This window comes from Dipodomys ordii, unplaced genomic scaffold (assembly GCF_000151885.1).
Source record: "Dipodomys ordii isolate 6190 unplaced genomic scaffold, Dord_2.0 Scaffold43, whole genome shotgun sequence".
Lineage (NCBI taxonomy): Eukaryota > Metazoa > Chordata > Mammalia > Rodentia > Heteromyidae > Dipodomys > Dipodomys ordii.
This window is the reverse complement of record NW_012267259.1, coordinates 17,266,060-17,284,291: the sequence shown is the minus strand read 5'-3', so window position 1 is coordinate 17,284,291 and position 18,232 is coordinate 17,266,060. Positions and strand designations below refer to the sequence as shown.

The 18,232-nt window shown below is 40.3% G+C and overlaps 1 protein-coding gene across 1 annotated transcript in view; it reads left to right on the top strand.

Annotated features, from left to right (window-relative positions):
- The window catches only part of Neto1 (neuropilin (NRP) and tolloid (TLL)-like 1), a 97,029-nt gene that overhangs the window by 58,567 nt on the left and 20,230 nt on the right, over positions 1-18,232 (top strand). The window contains exons 5-6 of the mRNA XM_013018930.1: positions 10,125-10,166; positions 10,268-10,395. Coding sequence (XP_012874384.1) covers positions 10,125-10,166; positions 10,268-10,395 — 170 coding nt within the window. The remainder of the gene's footprint in view (positions 1-10,124; positions 10,167-10,267; positions 10,396-18,232) is intronic.

The following is an 18,232-nucleotide window of genomic DNA, read 5'->3' as shown; positions in this document are numbered from 1 at the left end:
TCTGACCTACTTTATGATTGCATATTTTGGTTTTCCTTTTAAGTCTATTTTGGTTAACATAATCTGGTTACATGTTTTAGAATTGTTTTCATTGCTTGATAGGCATGTCATTTCAATCCTCCATCACTAAGCATAGTGTTGAGCTTCTATAGAAGAGGGCTGGCGTCCGTGGGTGAGAACACAGTGATTCTTAGTCAGCACCCCTACCTGAGAGGTCTGTGTAGTGGTGGGGTGCTGGGGGACCAGGCTCAGGTGCAGGGCATGTGTTGGATATGTGTGAGCCTTAATCTCTGATACCAAAGCAAAACAAAAGAAAAATGCCATGATGATGAACTGTGAAGGCAAAATGTAAGTTCCCAATGGCAGGAATGAGTGCTAGGCCAAGAACTCCTTGAGTTCCTCTGGATTTTCCCAGAAGCCCCTTGGGCACACTGCATGCCAGTCTGTTAGCAGTGGCGGTGTTCGCATTCTGGGCTTATTCTTCTCTTCCAGTTCATGGTGGCTCCACCTGCCATGTGTGCGGCTGGTGCCTGGCATGGAGCCCTGTGCCCTTGGAGCCAAGAGAGAACCCCAGCATTTCCAACGAGAGGTGGTTCCAACTCTATTTAGGAGGAAGTCAAGCTCGTCAAATTCACTGGAAGCTGACAGGCCTTGTCACAGAGCCACACTTCGTGTTGTGCACAGCCCCATTGGGTACTTAGCGTATTTACTGCCCGACGCATGGAAGATGGCCTCGCGATGCTCGCACTTGGGAAGAATTCTGAAAATGATCTAACACTTTCCTATATATGTTTGGCTTCTTGATTTCCATTGACATAGTTTATTGAGCTTACAGTGACCCAAGTAGGCTGGAAGAGGATAGTGAGAGAATAATTCCTTCCCACAGTACACAAGACACACAGAAATGCTCTGTCCTGTGCACACAAGCACACTCACACATGGTGTTATACATGCATGTGCATAAATACACACGCACATGCACACACACACTAGCACACACCATCACCACCCACACTTCTTGCTGTGGCACCGCCAGGTCATCCTACTCTGTGGCTCTTCCATAACCACCTGCTAGCTTGGCACCCAGGCATCTAGGTTCCTTGCTCCTGGACTCTCATGTTGTACTCATTCACAGCTGCTTCCTGCCCTGCTCTTCGGGGCCCAGAGCTTAGGTGTAGCCTCACGCACATCCACACCATCAGCTGTAGATGACTTCACGCTCCAGCAGTTCCCCTCCCTGATCCCCTCAGCGCATGATTTGTGCGTATCAGTGAAGAACTGTGGGTCTTGGGCAAGAGGAGAGCAGCATGGAATGATGGGTAGAAAGGGAACAGAGCAGGTGTGTCAGTCACCAACCAGCTGAGCAAGCTTTAAAAACGATATCTATAATTAACCAACTTAAAAGCATATGAATTAACATCACACAACTATGCCGTGTTATATAAATACATTTAAACTTCTGTTATTTTCATTTATGTAGAATTATTTCACCACCTCTTGTGCTTCCTAAAAAATACGATGCATGTAGTTTCTACCTTGAGAAAGGTCTAGAAGGTGGTGGTTACAAACAAAACTGAAGAATGTTAAAACAACAAAAAAGCGTAAATTGCATCTTCTTTGTTAATATGCATACTAATTTTTGCCCAAATATTTGGGTCTTTTTTTCTTATGATCAAGATGGTTTTCCATTGCATGTTATTTCGTAATATTTTGAAGAGATTACAAGAAACACCCCAATACATTTTCCTTTTGCTTGCATTGGACTTGTGATACATTCAGTGAAAGATGTAACATATCTGAGATCATTCAAACGTCTCTGACCAGCTATCTGAACCCTAATACAGGGTAGAGGTTGTACAGTAGCTCGGGAAATAACAGGCTGTGGTCTGGCGTTGCTTTCAGCTGTCAGTGAGACAGTTAGGTGGGGAAGGCAGGATTATGGATGTCACAGACTACGGGACTTGTTGATAAGATTTACCATCCATTCTGTACGACATCTTGTCAGGTGGTTGACTTTTGCATTATAGTCATAGCAAAGTGCCAAAGCTGGTTTTTATGACATTGATGTTTAGAGATGTAGTTTTGTGGCAGTAGTTGTATTTGCTTGTTAAATGTTGTGCCATAGGAGGCATTCGGTATTCTGTGATTAGACAAAAAGATTCTTTGGTTAACCAAATTAAGAAAAACCACTGCTAGAAGGATTTCATGATTTGCTCAAAGATGCTTTGTTTTAGGTAAAGGCAAATTGAGATTTTTTTTTAGAAAGTTGTTACCCATCCAGGCTTTTTGTTGATAAAATGAAGATGCTTTGAGGTACCCAGTCATAGTTGATTGGTTTAACAGTAATTTCCAGAAAGTTCTACTGCATGGTGTGTGGTATATTCCTGACACTAAGGAATAAGAGCATTAATTGCGCAGTCCTGAGTTAGTAAATTGAGCTTTGACTTCTGTGAGAAAGGGCAATGATGTAAAGAGATACTCAGTCAGGGTAGGAATTCTGAAGCTCTTTCGACTTAAAATTCTGTTCTCTGTGAAAATATGTGGACAGCCTTCCTCCATGTGCTGTTGTTAACTGACTGTACCATTCAATACTTGCGATATTAACCTTCCAAAATGAGGACATGTAAAATATTTATCTAAAATCATGCAACAGTTATACCAGTAACTCAATTGTATATGTGTTAAAATGCATGCTTTACTATTATAACATTCATACATATTAAAACATTGATGTAAAGAATGGCATTATTTTATACTTCTGCAAATGTAACACCTGATTTATTAGAAAATTATTCCTTGCTTCATTGTTACAGTAGAAGATGAAGGGCTCCAGCTTTGTAGAGGCAAATAGGCAGTGAAAGGAAGAGAATAGCCCTTGCACAAAATAGTGGTTAATTTGTCAAAGCTCATCAAAGCCCAGTTAAGCTTAATTCTTCTAAAGTTAATGGAAAGGAGAAATTGCTCTGAGGCTCCAAGTATACTGTGTGCATATGAGGAAACTTCAAAATTAAACCCCTTCCATAAAGAATTAGAGGCTCAATTCTACTCAAACTTCTTTAGGAAATCCTGAGATTTTGTTCCTAACTTTCACTTGAATCACAAGCCCTCAGGAATATATGTTCATATATTATGTTATATATAGCTGTAGATATGTGTTTATAATGTTATATTTGCACAACACTGTGTATATAATTTCTCCAGGTGCATTCAGCACATTTCTAATGATCACTGTGAGGACCTCTGGAAGATCTTCAGAAAAGCCAAGCTATTAAATATATGGATATAAACTTTCAAAAACACCATGTATTATTTTAGAAATCCTGGAGCTAGACTGCTTTGCTAAGATTTGCCAACTTGGTTTACTGGCCTATGCAACTAAAGTCCTATGTATTTTGAAAAAAAAGAAAAGATAAAAATATATCCGTAATTATTTTGTATTTTGTTACATTAAAATAAGTTAGTGCATTTTCTTCTTCAAGTAGCCCTTTTATCTGTGGGTAGTTGTTTAAATCCACATATTATTTGGCAATTTGGGGATTACTGTTTTACACAACTTCTAAATGTTGACACACATCTTTGTGAATCGCCAAAATCATATTTGCTTATGTCAACAGCAATCTCATTTAAATATTTTTAAGTATTGGGAAGTTGTCAAGCACATTGCATTGTGACAAACAAATTCCCTTCAATTGAAATTTGGATTTTCTCATTGGCAGTATGGTCGATTGTTTTCCTTAAAGTCAGCACATTAGTTTTGTTCATTTTCAAGAAAATGTCTGCCAAATATCTAAATCTGAATAATTGCAATTTTATCTTTCAAACAAAAATGATGCTCCATGCAATAAAGCTGGCAGCTCAGCTACTTGGAAAGAGCTCATTCTGAAGAAAACCAGCCTACCATATGCGTTCATCTGCAGCAGTGGTGCCTTTTGTAGCTGGGTACAGTGTTGCATGCCTTCAATTCCAGCAACTAAGGAGGTCGAAATCATGAGAATCATAGCTAAATGTCAACTGGCCAAAAAGTAAGCAAGACCCTGTTTCCATAAACAAACTGGGTATGATGGCTTATGTCCTATAATCCTAGATATTCAGGATTGGATAGTAGAATCACTGCTCAGGGTCATGCCTGGTCAAAACCTATGATTCTATCTGGAAAAAAGAATAACCAAAGCAAAAATGACTCAGTTACAGGTTGTCAGGGTAGAGTCCTAGCCTAGCAAGCACAAGAATCTGACATCAAACCCTAGTAACACAAAAATATACATAATTAATATTTCTTCCTATCTGAGTAGACATTTCTTCTTAAGGTACTGAAAATCATTTTTCCTGCTTCATCAAGGAGATTTTAAGTAAACTTACCTAGGCCACCGGTGACAGTGGAATATACCACAGGCAAAGATTTTATGCTGCTCTTCCGACTCCTTGCCAGGCAGCGTCAGTTTTAACCACCTCTGCCTTTGCACCAGCGCTGCAAATGTCAACCCAGCGTAGGTTCTAGTCTCAGCATAAGATGTGAAAGCCATCCAGCAATTTAAATATTTCAGCACAGCCTGTCTGCATTAATTACCCAATCTGCTCATAAAAGATGCTTCTTGATGATTAACTCGTGCTGATGCGGGTCCAAGTCCAGAAAACACTGAGGCATCCAATCACGTCTCCATATCTGTCCATGAGGTTTCAGAAAACATCTGACTCAGATGACGCTTTCAGTTCAGCGGGACAGGGTGCTTGGACGGGCCTGGCTCGTCTCGTGCCTCTGTCCAGCATGCCCTCAGCTCCAGTCTTCCTGGGCAGCAGAAGAGCCTGCTTCAGTAGCTTCACTGTCTTATGTCCAAAAGTGATATTTGCCCTTAAGAAAAAGGAAGGATGTCTACATGTAACATATCCAGGGCTTGGTGGTGGTTCTTGTTTTGCAGAACTTGGTTTCCTGTCTCAAAATAATGCTGAGAACATACTGCCCAAATAAAACTTTTACAAGATACTTTCTCCATGTAAATCCTAATGGAATTGTGACTGCCTTCCATAGTGTTGGCAGGGCAATAGATTTTTCTGTGTTTTCATCTTCCTCCCCATCCCTGTCATCTATCAACAAGAAGCCCACTCAAATCTCATTGTCATCTTCTTTCTGCCCTTAAGAAAACACAGGGTAACCATGGGGCTGGGGAACTCCCCTAAAACAAATGTCCATTCTTAACCAGAAAAGAAATGTGGCAGAAGTCTGTTTATTTAAGTGTAAATATGTAAAAGTATATTTTTAGAATGGTTATAATTTAAACTTAATCTAAATGCACTTAAAGGTATGAATTACATAGATAAATATGAGACTAGGTGCATGGATGGACTGACTTACAAAACAGGACACAAAAAGTACACCTAGTACTTACTAGGATATGAGGGAAATTCCAAAATTTTTTTTGGAAGCCAGGCAGTTGGCTTAAGCCTGTAATTGTAACTACTCAGGAGGTTGAGATCTGAGAATTATGGTTTGAAGCCAGCTGAGGCAGAAAAGTATCCATGAGACTTTTATCTACAATAAACTACTCAAAAAGAAAGAAAGAAGGAAAGAAAGGAGGGAAGGAAACAAAGGAAGGAAGGAAGGCAGGCAGGAAGAAAAGAAAGTTGGAAGTGGTGCTGAGGCTCAAGTGGTGCTAGCCTTTAGCACCAAGAGACTCGGGGACAGTGCCCAGGCCCTGAATTCAAGCAGCAAGACCTGAAAAAAAAAGTATTTTTAGATGTTTCCAAATAACAGTATATTGGGCTACAGTGGCATTATAGGGATTATTCTGAGAACTGGGAATATCCTTGAGTTTCCAATAAAATCACTGGAAGCAAGCTGAGGTCATTCCTGAAAGTCTGTGCATGTGTATTACAAAGCCCTCTAAACTTGAAGCACAGCCTTGCAAACACAAGCAGACCATCCATTAGCTAGAATTAGCGCTCTTGTGCTGACAGCAGCAGTAGGAAAGCTGGTTGTGTTTCTGAGCAAACATGGGTGCTCACACACAAACTGCCATGCGCCAGTGAGAGTTTGACCTTTAGGTCTATGAAAGGGTCGCCTTTAAGGAGAATAACAGTTTTGATATGATTTAAAAATTTCTAAAACCCAGTAATCGCATATCATTGAAGATGACTGTGTGTTGGTATATGTAAACATGGACCAGAGACAAGATTCACAGAGTGAGTCAATGGAACTCGTCTTTCTCTATACATACAAAGTAATTAAATAAATAAATAATCTGAGTCTGGGGCCAGAAGCATGGCTTAAGGCCCTAAGTGAAATCTTCAGAGGAGAGAGAGGAGGGGGGGGAGAGGGAGAGGGAGAGAGAGAATGTGGAGAATTTAGAAGCCCTTCTACACTGCAGGTTACCCTTTCATCCCTACCCTGGCAAGAGCTGCGTGATGACCACGTGGTCCTAGTAGAATGCTGAAATCTCCCTGCTTCCTGGGAAGCAACTGGAAGGCAGTGGTGGTCCTCGGTATGATTTCTACAGTGACATATTTACTGTGAAGAGCTTTGGATTGGACAAACTTAAGTACAGTCCAGAAACTGATTTGGATATGAAGGCATAGGAAATCATCCTGGAACAAAGTAACTATGTTGAGTAGGTAGAAAAAAAAAACAGGTTTAATTCAGTGACACTTACTGTGCACGTACCATGCTGTAAGTCCTGAACAGACAGACAAGGCCTCTCGTTGGGCAGATCTGACAGCTTTATGGAACTCTGGGAGTGGATGGCCAGTCTTTACTACTAAGGAAGGAAATAGCAAAATGAGTGGAAATTGCAGTAAGAACTGTGAGGAAGAAAAGAAAGGGGGAAGTAGGGAAGATTTTCAAGAAGAGCGTATAAGGAAGTGGCGCTGTAGCTCAAGTGGTAGAGCGCTCGCCTTGAGCTGAAGAGCTGAGGGACAGCGCCCAGGCCCAGAGTTCAAGCCCCACAACCGCCAAAAAAAAAAAAAAAAGAAGAGCGTATAACATTTGAGGATATATTTGAGAATATAACATTGGAGCGCACCACTGAAGAATGGAAAGGACCAAGCTATGTGACTACCTGCGGGCCAGGGGCAAGTACTGCAGAGTTTAAGGTGATGCTGATGGATGAGTCTTGATGGTCTAAAACAGACGTGGCTGAGTGTGAAGGGAAGGAAGGGAAGGAGAAAGCGGGGCCCTGTGCCTGGAGGTCAGAGCACAGAGACAATTGTGGTCTCATTCCAGGCACCATGCAAAGACAGGCCAATGACGTGATTTCATTTATATAGATATATATATAAAGTTTATTGGTGTTGCTTTGTAGAAAGCAGATTTGGGGAGATATTTAGAAAATAGAGGACTTGATGAAGCTCGTGGAATGCTTCACAAATTTGGTGTTATCTTTGTCCCGAGCTATGATGATCTTCTCTGTATCTTTGCAGTTTTCTTTATGGGCCTCCCAAGAAAGAACATTTGTTATTAGGCATGTTGTTATTGTCTGTCTGCCTGCTTATTTATATCATTGACCCCAAATGACCTTGAGCAATTAATCAAACTTTATACTCAAATTCAATTTAGACTGTTTCAAAAATGTGTTTGGTTGTTGTTCTTTTGTGAGTCACATGATCAGTCTATTTGTGGTAACACTGGAGATGGATGTAAATGGAATAGAGAAGAGAAATTTTTCCTACAGTATTTTTTTAAACCATTAGAACTATCACTACTAATACAAAAACAAAAATAAATTTTCATTTCCCAGAACTGGCATTTATCTCAATCTTGTCTGGCATGCATTATAAAAATGACAAATGTTAGCCTTCAGCCTAGCAAATAGAATACCAACTACATTTCCACAAAAATTCCAGGGACAGCCATATACAGCTGAAACATTCTAATATGAAAAGGTGGTAGTGTCTTGATTATAGCTATAATTACACAGAAGATCAAATAGCAAAAGGAATATACTATACTGAGTAACAAATCTATATTCCTAGGACCAAAGGATTAATACAAAAATAAAGAAGAAGGTCTGAACTCAGTTTTTCACTAACAATGAGATGATTAATGGTAACAAATATGTGAGTAGTCCTATAAGAAACAGAACTCTTTTTCTCACATAGTGGATATTAAATTCATATTTACTGAAGGAATGACCAATTGCTTACCTATTCATATGAAGGGAAAAATATTTCCACTGTGAAATATCTTGATCTAAATGATCCTCATTTCTGTGATCTTATAGAAGTTGCTTGCAGGATTTTTAAATTTTTTTCTTCCCCTTTTTCCCCATAAAAATAAAAGAACCACTTTAAGAAGAGTCATGAGAGTAATTTTGTTTCATAATTCAAATTTTATGAATGAATTTCTGGGTGTCATATAATTAACTAAACAGAAGTAGCTGATATAACTAAGAGGCAGTATGCCAGTCAACAGATTAGTGTGCACCAGTATTTGAAAAAGAAACAAAACTCAACCATGTTTTCTTTAGTGGAAATAACTTCGTGAACACAACACAGCCTCCATTTCCAAGGCTGGTGCATCCCTTGCACAGATGCAAAGACAGACATCCTTAGACCCACAGACACACTCACACAGACGTCAGGTCTAGAGCTACTTCTCCTGGAAACATATCCTTCCACCCTGCAATCCTATTACTTTTTGCAGTGGCTTAACATCTCTCTAACTCCACAAAATTCGTTACTCATAGCTAATTACACAATAGGAATTGCACACTGAGTTCACCATTCCCTTTTCGTTGCATATCATAGAAGCAGTGAAACCCCAGGACTAGGATTATCCTTGTGTCTTCTTACACTGTCTGCATCAAAAGTAGACCACTAAAATTGATTTCAAAGGGTCCAAATTCACATGACCCACAACAGGAGTCTGGAAAGCTGTGTGGGGCTGCTCTCTCTATGCAGGAAGTTCCTGCTCAGGCCCACATAGGCCTGACATTGGCTGCTAGTCTTTCAAGGTCATGTGTACATTGTGTTTGTTCATAGCTGGCTTAACATCAATTCTAGGAGGTGGGATGAGGTGACTGTTTTTGGCTTAAATTAAGTTAGATACTTGGGAGACTCATGATGGCAATGAGCAGATAATGACAGCTAACTGAGCCTTGGTCCGTTGAGAAGAAATTTAGGTTAAAAACAGATTCTGAGTTTGCAAAGTAGAAATGTACAGACTTCTTGGAAGCCAGCATGGTATGGAATGAAGAAATGACAAAAACAGAGCAGTTCATTCAAGCACAGGAGGAGGGGACTGCGCTTTTGTGCCTCCAGGATTTCAGGTGAAAATGGTTTCAATAATGTACAAGAGCCTTTTGGAAAAGAATCGAAATAGAATACATGGACATAGACACTAAATTGATTGACCTATGGGTACCTCTTATAGAAAGAGCTATTTTGGGGCTGGGAAGGTGGCTCAGTGGTAGAGCGCTTGCCTTGCAAGCCTGAGGCCCTGGGTTCGATTCCTCAGCACCACATAAGAAAAAAGAAAAAAGCCGGAAGTGGCGCTGTGGCTCAAGTGGTAGAGCGCTAGCCTTGAGCTGAAGAGCTGAGGGACAGTGCCCAGGCCCAGAGTTCAGGCCCCATGACTGGACCCCCCCAAAAATAAGAGCTATTTTGTGGCTGGGGGCTCACGCCTGTCATCCTAGCTACTCAGGAGGCTGAGATCTGAGGATCATGGTTCGAAGGCAGCAAGCAGACAAGTCCATGAGACTCTTACCTCTAATGAACCACCAGAAAACTGGAATTGGTGCTGTGGTTCGAGGTGGGTAGAGCATTAGCCTTGAGCAAAAGAGCTCAGGGACAGAGGTTATGCCTGGTTCAAGCCCCATAACAGATAAATAAAAATCTATTTGTGGACACAAGCAATCTGTACATGTTAATATGTTGGATGATTAGATTCATAAATTACATTGGAAGTTCTTCAACGCTATCTCTTTGTACTGAGAAAGACGCAGTAGTAAAGCACTGTCATATGTTTACTCTTTCTGCTCCAGTACTACCATGCATTTTATCCCTTATCATTTAACTTGCCCTAAAGTGTTTTCCTAACATGTATTCCTGGATAATTTGATGATGTAATCTTCAACATCATTTTAAGAGAGAAATGCAGACTAGGACTAATCATTGTCTTTCTTTCAATTTTTAAGATCCTGACTTTAAGGACCTTGGAGTTTTGAAACCATTACCAGGTTGGTAAAAATCGGAGGTCTTTGTGTTCTTCTGTGAAGCATACCTTTGGCTTATTATTCAAGCTCCATCTTTGTGTGTTTGTTTGGCATCTTATATTTAGTGTGTGAGTTTGAGATGGGCGGCTCTGAAGGCATTGTGGAGTCCGTACAAATTCTCAAAGAAGGCAAAGCTACTGCCAGCGAGGCCGTGGACTGCAAGTGGTACATCAGAGCTCCTCCACGATCCAAGGTCAGTCTTGACGCACAGATGCCAGTGGCCTGGACGCGCATGGAAATGCGCCATGTTTGTGAAGCAGCCGGGCATGCTCCGACTGTGTGTGCTCACGTCTGTCATGGCTGTGCTTTCCTTTGGGCCTTGAGATGCATCTTGTCCTCCCTGGTTCATCCTAACTCTCTGTGCCACGATCTACAGTGTGCTAAGAATCGCTTGACAATCCAGATGGGGTCTCTAAAGTAAGCCTACCTCTGAAAAGTAGATGGGAATGAGTTACGCCCAGCTGTGCGTGAGGCAGACGTGTTTTCCTCTCCCCTTTCTCCTCTGGTCAGATCTGCAGCTTGTTTGCTAACCTCAACACCCATCTGTGGAAGAAATGGGCAGGAGTGACATCGAGTCTAAAACACAGGTGTGATAATGCAGGAGCGTGAGGTGACACGGCAAGGGAGCCAGTCCCCCTAGGAAGGGGACCCTGGCTCTGTAACCGCCTCCTGTCCCTGCGGGATTGGGTGGCCGCCATTACCATTCAACTGTGTTTCATAACCTAAATCCAGCTTTTATGTCGATCATCTTGATTTTAAGCACTATAAACACGCTGCGTTTATACCACACTGAATAGAATCTGGGCCTGAATCAGAGGCAGGCCAATGCATTGAAAATGTTATTTTATAACTCCTATCCTTTCTTCCTTCCTTCCTTCCTTCCTTCCTTCCTTCCTTCCTTCCTTCCTTCCTTCCTTCTTTCCTTCCTTCCTTCCTTCCCTCCCTCCCTTCTTCCTTCCTTCCTTCCTCCCTCCCTCCCTCCTTCCCTTCTGCCTACCCCATCTTTCCCACTTTTTTCTTCCTTCCTTTTTTCCTCCCTTTCTTCATCTCCCCTCTCTTCCCTCCCTTCCTTTACATTTTTCTTTTCTTTTCCTTTCTTTATGCTCTTTCCTCCCTTTCCTCCTTCCTTGCTTACCCTTCTCTTTCCTTTCCTTCTTCCCTTTCTCTTCTCTCCTTTCCTTTTAAAAGTTATTTGTAACATGCATGAGACCATGAGTATATGCACAGATGATGAGAGCTATATTTTATTTGATTATGCTTTCTTGCAGAGTATGTGCATTCACATAGAAGTGCCTTCCATTTTTCTTTACCTCTAAGAATAACTGCGAGACTTTTTATAGATGGGAAGTGTGTGTGCAGCCTCCTGTCACCGCTGTGTTAAAGGGAAGGTTGCTCTGCCAGTGTAAACACACACCTCTTCTTGCCAGCTGGTAAATAGCTAGCTGTCTTTTGTCTAGTCTTGGAGCAACAATGCAAGTGTACCTGTCTGTTTCAGAGTTTGGCATTCTGTGACTCAAAGGGGAAGTCTCCTGCAGAGTTGTACCAAGATGGTTCCATTGTGACAGGCTTTCTCTGTTCAGTTAAAGGTTAGAGGACAGGAAGTGCTTGGCATGCTGTAGAGAAGGCAGGGACCTGGAATTGCTGCCTCCGTAGGCTTCTATTTTTACAGAGTTCCTAGCAGTTTATGAGAAGTGCCTATCAAAGCATCAGTTAAACTTCCAGCGGCTCCTCTGAGCATCTGCAAGGAACCCGGTGACTGCACAACGGATGTGCTAAACAGCTGCTTTGAGTTCTGTGCAAATTTAACGTTGCTCTGTGCTGCCTCTCAGCTTTAGCTAAGCAGAAAGAATGATGTCCACTGACTCCTTTTCACATCAGTACCATGTGAGCAGTCTCGACTTCTTAGAATCTGCAAAAACAGAGAAAGAGCAGGTTTAAATTAGTCACTGAAGAGTAGATCAATAAGTGGAGGCCTGGAGTGTAGAAACACACTTCTATGAGCAAACTTTTCATGTTTACATAGATGGTAGAGAGAAGGTGTAGGGAGAGCGTTGGTGTGTCTGGTTAGGGACCTGGCCCAGAGAAGAAGGCCCAGGCTGGAATAATGCAGATGCAAATCACAGTTACCATTGGAACCTGGATTCTAGGAGGGCCAGGGCTTATGCATCTCAGCCCACCTAACAGGTCTGTCATTCAGCTACAGCTCACAAAAAAGTAAACTGATGGGCATCTCAAACAAAACTCATAGTAACAATCTTCAGACATTTGAAGAAGTGTCATTTGAGGTGGGATAAAACTAAACCTGCATGGTGTTAAGTATTGCAATTTGGTTGAATATTTGAAATGAGGATAGAATTTTCGATATAACGTCTTGTACATTTCATTGTTGCAGTTGGTCCACCTGTATCCCTATTTAAACAATTTGCTTTTTCCCTTCCCCTCCACAAATTATGCCAACATCAAATACAGTGAAAATAGGGGTTATACCCTGGGGGAGGGGCATACAAAGCAACAAAGAAATATCTTATAAATGTGTTAGAATAGAATTTTCAATTTTATATATAAAAGGCTTTTGGTTTAATAAAGAAGATTACATGGGATTCAAGAAGGAGAATGTAAGCAGAGTTTGGCAGGGATTATGTATAATAATTAAAATCAAAGTAATTTTTGGCAGAGAGGCTGTAAGAATCCTTATAATAGCAAAATTCCATGATTCTGTGATAAGTATTGGTTCTGATATTTGCCTAGTTAGTAACAGAGTTTAAGCAAGAGCCATACCAGCAATGAATTCTGGTTCCATTTGATATTACAAAAAAGAAATGGAAGTAAAATTGGATAAACTGGTTCCACTCTGTAAATCATTTGGTAATGTCAAATTAGAAGGCAACTTGGATGGCTTTTAAATATTTTTCTCCATGTCTATATAATCATCTCTTTCCTGCCTTACCACTACTTGTAGTTGGTGAGTGCATTTTAGCATCAAGGAAACAATGAGGTTTTCTGGTTCTTTTCCAAATAAAGGAGATATTGCTAGCTCCCAAATTCATGTGACATCCTCCTAAGATGATAAATGTGTCGTGGCCATTGACACATTTGACAGCAACCACAGGATTTGGGCGATACGTGCTGTCCAGAATACCGATTAGTTATAAAAGTACCCAGTAGCATTGAAAACATGCATAGCGTCTCTCAGACGACAACACATTTCATCTTCATTTGTTGTGGGGAAAAACACAATAATTGCCTCAGTATCTGTTTTCTTTTTTCTTTCAATGTCACATAAAGGGAAGATCACTTGGTTAAACAATTGGTATTAAATTTTATTTGTAAATCTGTTCCTTAGGGCTGGGAAGGTGGCTCAGTGGTAGAGCACTTGCCTTGCATGCTCGAGGCCCTGGGTTTGATTCCTCAGCACCACATAAGCAAAAAGAAAAAAGCCGGAAGTGGCGCTGTGGCTCAAGTGGTAGAGCGCTAGCCTTGAGCTGAAGAGCTGAGCGACAGCGTTCAGGCCCAGAGTTCAAGCCCCACGACCGGAACCCCCCCCCAAAAAATCTGTTCCTTAAATTGTTAGCTAAATTTATTTGCTTTGCATCTAAAGCCAAGGGTTTTGCCTTCCATATTAGCATGACTTGGCAAACAGCTATGACTAGAAATGGTGTGTGTGTTGGGAAGTTTCCACGTCCCGTTCTATAAATCATCGTGTCAGCCCCAGCTCTTTGTGATTGATTAAAAAGAGAATGCGTCGGAATGACTCGCTGAGGAGAGATGATAATCTGACCGTTTTACTAGGTTATATATTATTCTGTTTATCATTTTCTCTTTGCTTTAGCGGAGGGGCCGACACGTTTTTGTCATTGGCAATGTAAACACTTCTTGGTATTGTTACGGCACAAGGCTTGTGGTGATGGGATGGCCATTTGTAGCACAGTATCACAGTCCATCAGGACTTTAAAGCATGTACTCGGGAGCTGGTGGCCGAAGACTGGCCGCTTCTTCTGTTTTTTCCTGGCTGGATTTTCCTTAGCTTTGGGTGCGATGAAGTGAAAACCCTAACATAGTTTACTACTTTTTAAATATAATGCAAGAATGGGAGTTAAAAAGAATTATAAGATGTATTAGAAGAGATTAACAAAATCTACTTCCTTTTGGGGAATGGACATGGTTATTTATTTATTTCATTTGCATCAGTTCCTTGGGTTGTTAAAGTTGTTGGCTTTATGATGGCATCTTTTTTCCTGTGGAGCATTTTTTGAAAGTTTGCTGAGACTGTGTGGTATGAGAATCGGGATATTGGGTAATTACATGTCATACAGACTTGTTTCCCTGTGAAGAAGTTACTTAATTTTGCGAAACCATAGTCTCCTCGTCTTCAAATGGGTATAACAAGTGTCTCTTGTATCAAAATGTGGTGAGCGGAACCATAGCAGGGACCTTGCAGGCTTTCTTTTCCTAATGATAAATTAGTGTTTCAACCTGTGTCCAGACACGAGAATAGTGAAAACCTCAGATGCACTATTTTTCCTCCTTGATTCAGTCAAGTAGCTACTTTAATTAAGTAATTTTCCCTCTGTGGGAAAAGCATTTGGTTTTGATAACCTCACAGGGAGAGGAGGGGTTGCTTTGTATTCCACTTAAAATAGAAATCGAGCCCACTGTGTGTTTCCCTTACTAGTAAATTTGCATGTTTCTACTGAAATTGCACATCCTTATCAGAGGTAATAAGCCACATTGAATTGGCTACCTTGTGTTTTAAAACTGAAACATATATTTGACTTTATTGCATTTAATAAGCTTTTTTTCTTTACAAGAATACCTAGATTTTGGTTTTCAGTTTGTTTACTTTAACTCATAGAGGACAAAATGATTTGGTGAAGAGAATCCTAAAAACAGAGTTGAAGGTCTTAAACCATTTAAGGTATCCACATTATTTGCTTATTTTTTTCAAGCAAAATTATTGTATTTTTCCCTGTAGCTTTCCTGTAATAGACATCTTTAAAACTTATCCTTTCTTTTATAAAATAATCTGTGTGAATATTCCAGAAACAAAGGACAGAATTTGGCAAAACTCGCAAGGCTACATCTTAAATAGGACATTTCTGGGATTTCCTGGATAGTTTGAGGAATGTTGTGTCATGTTGTAAACAGGAGGTCACACATGCCCTAAGTGAGAATTGTTTGAACTACTGGTAGAGCTGGCTTGAGCTTGGATACAGCGAAGCCTTTCCTGAGGTGCTTGCTTCACAGAGATGGGGGGACACCTGATTTGAAATCACTATCAGAGTAGGTGGCTGTATTAGGATCGTTTTCCAACTGAGATGAGCAGATTGCCTCTATATGAAAACTTCATTAGCTGGCAAAGCATAATGAAACCCTATTGGGTTCCACTCATTTTTATTCATTTTTTCACATTTCTGTTTGTGTTTTTCCTTCTCAGAATTATTTTCAAGTATCTTCATCTGGGCCATCCCATTTTATCTTTAAGCTGCTATAAATTTGCAAAATTATTTTATCATTCTGTCATATTTAGAACTATATGATGCACTGTTTTGAGAGTTATCCTTAGTAAATTCTTACTGTAAATAATAAGATGACTATTTCATGTAATTTTCATTATCTGTAGCACACAAGACATTGTCTGGCACATAGATACCTAATAAATAATAAATGCTGAAGAAACAGGGTCAACAAAGAAATAGCACTTCCAATTTAGTTATTAGTTTGCGGCTCCATCCATTTCTAAAATTTTATGGAGTGCTTAAAATGTGCAAAACGTGGTTTAATGCTCAGCAATTGAAAATAGGGAGCTCTGCCCAGAGCACTGAGTAGAGAAGGGGTTTGTCAGCTTCACAGATTACAATATGGTCAGTTAGCCCACTTTAGCATCGTAGTGAGAGACTTGGCTATGGTTGAAGACTAGAGCAAGTGAACAATTCTTCCCTGGAGATGCCAGAATGAAATATACATTTACACATCAGGAAGAAGTTGCCAGGAGAAGACAGAGTAAATACTTCCTGTGAAAATAATGCCATGTGTATGAATGATGGCATATTTGGAAATAAATGCGCAATGTTGGAAGCTAAGGAGGGTGTGTTTGTCAGTTTAGAGTTTTGCAGTGTTTTTTATAAGCATGTGCCAGAGATTTTGACTCAAAGATAAATTATTCACTACCTGTCTTAGAAGTATAGCCATTTGTATGATGATGGCTTACTTGAAAATATATTGGACGCTAAGGAATGCATGTTTGTCAGTTTATAGTTTTTCAGTATCTTCTTTTATCCTATATTAGTTAAAGATTTGTGTCTCAAGGTTTATAAATTATTAGATTTGTTACTGAGAAGTTCAGCTTGCTGGGTGGGGCTTTGATGCGGATGCGGATTCTGAAGTCTGGCCAGGAGACTAAAGTATTAGATTTGGCAGATGAAATCAAGCAGGGCTAGTGTCTTATTCAGTAAGATCACAGAGATAAATTTCTACTATTTGAAATACTGAAATTTTAAATTCAGCTTACGCATGTCAGATCTGGGGAGATGCTGTCTCATGGAATCTATAGTGTATGGAATAAGGAAAAAATCAAGGGGAAGGGAGCAGAGAAAGGGTAAGAGAAAGGGTGTGACAAAGCGAGGACCAATTCAGCAGTGGAACCTGCTGGATACTCTGCTGGCAATGACCTATACAGCTGTGGAGGGAGGACAGAGTCAGAGGGGAAAAACTGAGAGAAAACGAGGGAGGGGTAACAATGTTCAAAAGGACTCATGTAACTGTAACCCTCTGCACATCACCTTTACAATAAAATTTAAAAATCTTTAAAAAAAAAAAGAAAAAGAAAGAATGAATAGAGGAATGAAAAAGATGACTTCCTAACCGAAGGCCTAGCTTCCATGCCTGTGTCCTTGTGACAGAAGAGAAGCGCATTGACAGAAGGACCCAATAGGTGTGCATGTGAGACAATACGATGTAAAATGCTTAGGAGAAACCTCGGTGCAGAAAACCTGTATTATTCCAGAACTGTCCAGACAGCCCTCTCAGGATCTCTGTCCAGGCTTGTTTTTGTGCTTCTGTATTTCCCCAGTAGATGAGATTAAATATTGGTGTCATGATTTCAGAGACCCATATTTTCAGCACTGGTCTTCATTTGGTTGTCTATTATTGCATCTTCCATACCCTGAATTGTGTCTGGGTCCACCTAGGAGCCCAGAGTGGACGTAGCTGAGCTGATGGATGGATGAACAATGTCTTCACAGTCTTCTCTTGGGCTGAGGTAGTCACTTGAGGTTCTGAATATACCAGAACCGTCAGTTGATGAAGAACAGGGCATGAGGCACTGAACTCTGTGGAGGTTGAGGGACCTACTGTCTCAGTTCCTGACAGAAACATCTGAGCTCGAATCGCCTCCTCTGAACCGGACAGGAGGTAGTCCATTTTAGAGTTCCAGGAGCTTAAGGAAAATGCAAACAATGTAGATTGCACATTACTTTTTTGCTCATTCATTTTAAATTTAATTTTTATTTATGCAGAGCTAGCTAAATAGGACCATAAACTAGCTTAGCTTTTGAAATTTCTTTTTCATATTCCCCACTTTAAAACTGCAGCACTGTGGTTAAATAATTTAACAGACTGAAGCCAAACATCGTCTTTGATGGCCTGTCATTTTTGGTTTTTGAGGTTTCTCTTTTTTTGTATTAACATTAATTATTTCTTTGGGAGAAAAAAAGGAAGCTGTGGAACTTTGACAAGAATGTGTCAGGGATATTTAAAACATTTATTTAACCAAATTAAAACAACAATGGATAACTTTGGATGGATAACTGATTCCAAATAAGTTATGGGAAGACTTAGGCACACATGTGGGGGGGAAATACCCCAAAAATAAAATAAAGAAACACAACTAAGCTAATGGAAATGGTGAATTGAAGTTAAAAAAAAACATACAAATACCAGCATTTGGGAAAAAAATACTGAACACAATTTGTGTTTTCCTTGTGCGTCTTCCTGCTCTCCACAGGGGGACAATAATGCATCTGATTGCAATC